This window comes from Giraffa tippelskirchi, chromosome 4, assembly GCF_054371585.1.
Source record: "Giraffa tippelskirchi isolate mGirTip1 chromosome 4, T2T-mGirTip1v1.2.pri, whole genome shotgun sequence".
NCBI classification, from domain to species: Eukaryota; Metazoa; Chordata; class Mammalia; order Artiodactyla; family Giraffidae; genus Giraffa; species Giraffa tippelskirchi.
The window spans coordinates 168,897,597-168,903,770 of record NC_137278.1 but is presented as its reverse complement, the minus strand read 5'-3'; the positions used below and the strand labels follow the sequence as shown (position 1 = coordinate 168,903,770).

At 39.8% G+C, this 6,174-nt stretch overlaps 1 protein-coding gene across 1 annotated transcript; it reads left to right on the top strand.

The window, feature by feature from the left end:
• Window positions 1-215: 215 nt before the first annotated feature.
• LOC145545693 (protein HP-20 homolog) lies at window positions 216-4,287 on the top strand. The gene is made up of 3 exons (XM_081590511.1): window positions 216-222; window positions 2,472-2,600; window positions 3,763-4,287. Exons 1-3 carry the CDS (start codon window positions 216-218, stop codon window positions 4,200-4,202), a joined length of 576 nt encoding a protein of 191 aa, XP_081446637.1. The 3' UTR covers window positions 4,203-4,287.
• The last annotated feature ends 1,887 nt before the right edge of the window (window positions 4,288-6,174 follow it).

Here is a 6,174-nt window from a genome sequence, read left to right as displayed (position 1 = left end):
GTGGATGGCCTAAATCCACCTTCTGATTAAATATTAATTTTGTTGTCTCAGTTTGGACCAGGGATAAATATTTGAACAGGCAACTTCGTATCATTTAGCTAAGGCCTTGACAGAGTGAACAGTGACCAGAGCCCAAGCCTCAGTCACACAGCTAAGCATTTCAGAAAGAAATCTCAGAGACGCCCATCCCACAAAGGAAAGGCTCTGTCCTGAGAATGCCTGGTAGGAGACGGACGGAGGTTGTGGGAGGGGGTCAAGTATTTGCAAGAGGGTGGATGGAGTGTATCATTTTGTTAGTAGAGGTGAATATTCTAGTGCCAAAAATGGGTTTTCTGAAATTATTTCTCTGGAAGACAGAAACATAACATAAACATAGAGAGAATACAATCCAAATCAAGGTGCTTCTTGTGGGTTGCTGTGCTATAAGACTTAGCTGGACAAGGAAGGTGAAAGCCAAGAGCAGAGGGTTTGGAGAAATGAGAGGGCAGGGCCACCAGCTAACAATTAATTAACTAATTAAAAGCACATATTTGAGAACGCTGATTCTTAATTCAGAATGCCTTGAATAAGAATCTTGCTTCAGACTGTAACTGGGGTTTCCCAGGTGGCTCAGGGGTAAAGAATCCACCTGCTAATACAGGAGACATGGGTTCAAACCCTAGATCAGGAAGATCCCCTGGAGGAGGAAATGGCAACTGGCTTCAGTATTCTTGCCTGGAAAATGCCATGGACAGAGGAGCCTGGCAAGCTACAGTCCATGGGGTTGCAAAGAGTCGGATTCCACTGGGCACAGAAGCACGCATCCTAGGGTTGTAACTGACTAGCAATCTGGTTGGAAATAAGTAGAATCACCTCTTTGAATCTCAAACTGCTAATCTGGAAAATGAAATATAAACTTTCCCTTGTAGAGGTGTAACGAACAGTCCTAGGTACAGTTCTAGACCACCAGCTTCTTTGCCACAGACATCTTGGTCACAAGCATTTTCACTACAGATATTTTTGCCTCATAACTAACTGGCCATAAGGCAATTTTGCTCTAAAAGACAAAAATAATGAAAGATAAAAGAGGGACATTTAAAAGGATATAAAAAACATTTGAGAAATGAATAATGAAATTTAAAAAACTTAATTGTGAAATACAATTATTTCAATACATTAAAAATGTGCAGATTCATGACAATATCATGCAAATAACTGATTTTACTTTGTAGGTTGTACTTAACCACTTGTCTTTTTTTTTCTTTTGCTTGTAGAGTTGTCTCTTCATTCAGCATTGCACTTTTTTGCTAAAACTTCCTCCTTCAGTTTTCAAATACGAGAATGCATATTTGTAACTGAGCTCTGTATTGCATTGTGAAATCCTCTACAGGATTGTTGCTCTCTTAACATTGTGTCACATGTCCAGTGACAGACGTTCCAAAGTTCCATTGGAAATACTGGTTCAACTCTTTGCCTTCAAATCACCCAAGCATTTGCAAACTGATATGTTGTTGTTTTCTAGGATGGTATGCAATCTGACTTTGTACGATCTTATTTCACACTTGTAGTAAATTTTATCCACATATTTTCTATCAAGTCTTTATATGTAGCTGTTATCATCCACTGTTTTGAGATCACCACGCCTACTCGTCACTATCAGGACCATTATGAGGGCTAAGATTTGTGTAACATAAAAATGGGAGTACTGAAACTGAACTGTCAACCAGTTATTTTTTCTTTTATGGCAAAATTGCCTTATGGCAAATTAATTATAGGGCAAAAATGATTGTGGTGAAAATGCTTGGGGCAAAGATGCTTATGGCAAAAATACCAGGCATGTAATGACTTCTTACTGATATGATGTTTCTAGCCCAATGTCTTTTCTATAACAAGCATTCAATATGTAGTAGGTTGGGGCTTCCCTCTTAGCTCAGTTGGTAAAGAATCTGCCTGCAATGTAGGAGACCTAGGTTCAATTCCTAGATCAGGAAGATCCCCTGGAGAAGGAAATGGCAACCCACTCCAGTATTCTTGTCTGGAGAATCCCATGGACAGAGGAGCCTGGCAGGCTACAGTCCATGGGGTCGCAAGAGTTGGAAATGACTTAGCAACTAAAGAGAAAGAGAAAGAGAGATGTAGTAGGTTCTCATAAGAATAAAGCATTTTGTATTTAAGAATTGTGATCGAGTGCTTTCTGTGTTCTATCAGTTCAAAGACAGATAAAGAAAAAATGTTGACTTTTCAGGATTCAGAAACAGTTTTAACTGAGTAATTATTGCTGTATATGAATGATAAGGAAATTTCAGGGAGTAACTTGCTCAGTTTACTAGTAAGGGTAAGATTGTTATTTGAGTCCCTGTGTTTAGTTCTAGGTATGATACCTTTCCTGGGTCAGGTTGCAACTCTACCTATCCACCCTTCATATATAAATAAAACAAAATAAAAAACAGGGGGAAAAAAAAACCCCACTTCTCTTTGTTTCTTTAATCAAGATCTCCGGATATTGGTTAGCATCATCCTAATGGCAAATGCTGTCCTGGAGAAAGGAGGGTGTGCCGGACCTCCGGGGCTGCCAGGACACCCAGGACCTCCAGGTATAAGAGGGCCTCCTGGTCTCAGAGGTGAGAAATACATTCTTCTGCTTTTTATTTGCCCCTCTTGTTTCATGTTTTTGGTAGGAAAGTCATAATCCTCATAAGCTCAGGAGCAAAAGGCATTGAGGATTAAAAGATTGTGGAGGAAATGGTCAGCTGTAGGACTGGGTCCCAGGGCAGGGGAACCAGAGCTCAAATCACAGGCGACAGAGAGACTGGCCTAGTTCTAGAACCAGGGTACTGGGATCCATGTGGGTCAGTCATGGTGGGAACATGTGCTGAGTAGAGTCAGTATCATGAATCAGAGCATCTGATAAGCAGCAAAAAAAAGGGGGGTTTAATAAGTGTAGCAGGGCATCATGTATCGTCAGAACATTGGATTTCACTGAGCACTTAGAGCCCCAAACCTAGTTCTTATGAAAAGGATGATGCCCAGGGAGCACCTGAGTATGAAGCAAGATTCTTCCCAGATTCTGTCCTGGTTGCCCAGGACTTCTTTGTAGCCAATGAGACCGGGCCAAAAGGGGCTCTCAGGAAAGATCACAGTTGTGCGTCGTCTCTTATGGGGCCATTATCATGGGCCTTAAGGGTTAGATTTAGTAATCCAAAGGCTTTCTGGTCCCCAGAGTTAGACACCCATGCCTTTTTATCGTCTTCAGTAAAATTAGAATCATTAGCAAGAGTTTTCCTTCCCAAGGTTGGGAAGATCCCCTGGAGAGGGAAAATTTCTTCTGGGAAGATCCTCTGAAGAAGGAAAATTCTTGCTAATGATCAAACCTGGGTTTCCTGCATTGCAGGTAGATTCTTTACTGACGGAGCCACCAGCGAAGCTGTTAGCGAGAGTTAGTCCCACCCCAATCAGGATGAAATAATATATAGGAAATAACATGTATGCACCACGCACAGGTACTGTGAGTACCTTACATGCATTGTGTCATTACAACTTCACAACAATCACATGAGACGTCAATAATAATATTTTCAGATGAGGAAATACAACCCAGAAAGGTTGATTACACAGCTGGTCAGTTTCAGAGATGTGACATAACAATTTAATCATACAGCAAAGATTAATCTCTTTACCATGATGTTATTTAAAAAAAAAGTGGTGGTTTCACACATTGACTGAGATATCATTTTTTTATTGGATTCTATGACCTTCTTATTGTGTCTTGTCCATTTCTCCAAGGGATACCAGGTTTACCAGGTGTGACGGGAATTCCAGGACCAAGTGTAAAATGCCCATGCAACAGAAAGTCCGCCTTCACTGTGAAGCTCAGTGGCCAGCTGCCTTCACCTTCAAAGCCTGTCCCCTACACAGAGGTCCTGTACAATGCCCAGAGAGACTTACAGGAGGACACTGGGGTCTTCACATGCAGGGTGCCAGGAAATTACCATTTCCTCTTCGACGTGGATCTCCATCACTGCAAGGTGACTATTCAGCTGATGAGGGACAAAAGTTCTGTCTTAGAAAAGCATCAGGTCTCCACCAAAGAGCCCAGGAATCTCTCTGGCATGTTGACGCTGCCGCTGCGCGTAGGCGAGAAGGTGTGGCTGGAAGCAGAAGTGGAAACTGATAAGCCGGAGCAAGCCAGAGTTACAATTTATTTCTCTGGTTTCCTGACATAGTTCTGACCTCTTTCTGCAGCAAAAGCAAATCCCTTATGATTCTGCTGTCAAAAGCAAACAAACAAATAAATATGCACTTTATCTTGGCCTCTTGGGCTTTCCTTTCCTTAGCATTTTGGAATTTTGGTGAATAGATTCTCTGTTCATATGAGGGAACTGGTAGGTTTGGTCACAGTAGAACTGGACCTTAGAATTCTACTTCAGAAATCATGACATTATTTCACTTAAATCACTCTTCTGATAGCTTCCAGGGCCAAGCTGCCTCCCTGTCCCCAGATCCCCATTACTGGATGGACACCCTCTTATCCAAGAGAAATAGGCTTACGGTGCCTCCCATTCCCCAGTCTACTTCTCCACCTAAGTGACAAGTTTCACCCCTCCTCATCTCTCTAATTCTTCCCTTTCTGTCACTCACACTGTGAATCTGGTCAAATCATTTTTATGGTTAAAGAAGGTTGAAGTAAAACACACTGCCATCATTCTGTTTATGATAATGATAAGATTTACCCTCCTTCTATAACAACAAAAACTTGGGGAAATTTATATGATTTAAGATAACACTAATTGATGAAATGGGGAAATGAACTTAACTCAATAGAAGCTTATTTCTCACTTATTACAGTTCCAATATTGGTATTCCTGGCTGGAAGGTGAATCTCTCCTGAACAGTGATTCTGGGATTCAGATTCCTTCAGTCCTTTACGGCTCTGCTATCTTTGACATATGGCTTACGAGCTTCCATTATTCTTATATCAAGAGAACCAAAGTGGAAAGATCCTGGAGAGTCTCGTGGGAGATGTTTTTTTAACTGGGGAATGCCAAGAGATGGGTCACAAAAGTTTTGCTTGCATGCCGTTGACAAAAATTCAGTCGTTGACTATCCCTAACTTTACCTCCTTCAGAAGTGTGGAATTTTGGTAAATAGATTCTAAACACTTAAAAATCACTCTTCTCATAGGGTCACAGATGTAGAAAACAAACTTATGATTTTAAAGTGGGGGAAGAGAGGGTGGGATGAATTGGAGACTGGGACTAACATATATAGACTACTATATATAAAATAGATAACTAACGAGGATCTGCTGTATAGCATAGGGAACTCTATTCAGTGCTCTTTGGTGCTCTAAATGGAAAGGATATCTAAAAAAGAAGAGATATATGTATGTATACATATGACTGATTCACTTTGCTGTACAGCAGAAACTAACACAACATTGTAAAGCAACTACACTCCAATAAAAATTTTTCAAAACTCCCTCTTCTCATAGCTACCAAGGTCATCTTTCTTCTTGCCCCTAAATCCGCATTACTGCCTGGAAGAATCCATTATCATAGTTACAAATTAAGTGAGAAAATTATATAGCCATTTAAAAGGACAATAAAAGCACTTGATTTTTTAAAAAGTCAGAGCTTATTAAAAATTTAAAAATCTGTTAGGAAATAAAGAATAAAAGAGAATTTTCTTTTTTTAATTTTAAATTTATTTATTTTTAATTGAAGGATAATTGCTTTACAGAATAGTGTTGGTTTCTGCCAAACATCAACATGAATCCACCATAGGTATACATTTGTCCCCTCCTTCTTGAACCTTCCTCCCATCTCCCTCCTCATCCCACCCGAGAATTCTCTTAATCTAATAGTGATGACTGAAAAGTTATACACAGACCCTCTCACCCTGGAATGTGAGTTTGCAGACTGAGACCTAAAGTAATATGCCCACAATCACTTCTACTCAGTACTGCACCAGAGATTTTCACCCACGGCATCAGCAGGAAAAAATATAAAATTAGAAAGGAAGAATCAAAGTTTATTATATTACCAGTGTATGAATTCAAGCAGAAGAAAAAAAACCACTTATGTGTTATTAAATTAATGAAAATTAACAAACATTTTGGATATAATTTAACTCAAAAATCAATTGTGCTTTTTATAGCAGAATCAATTAGTCAGAATATAAAATGAAACCATGCAA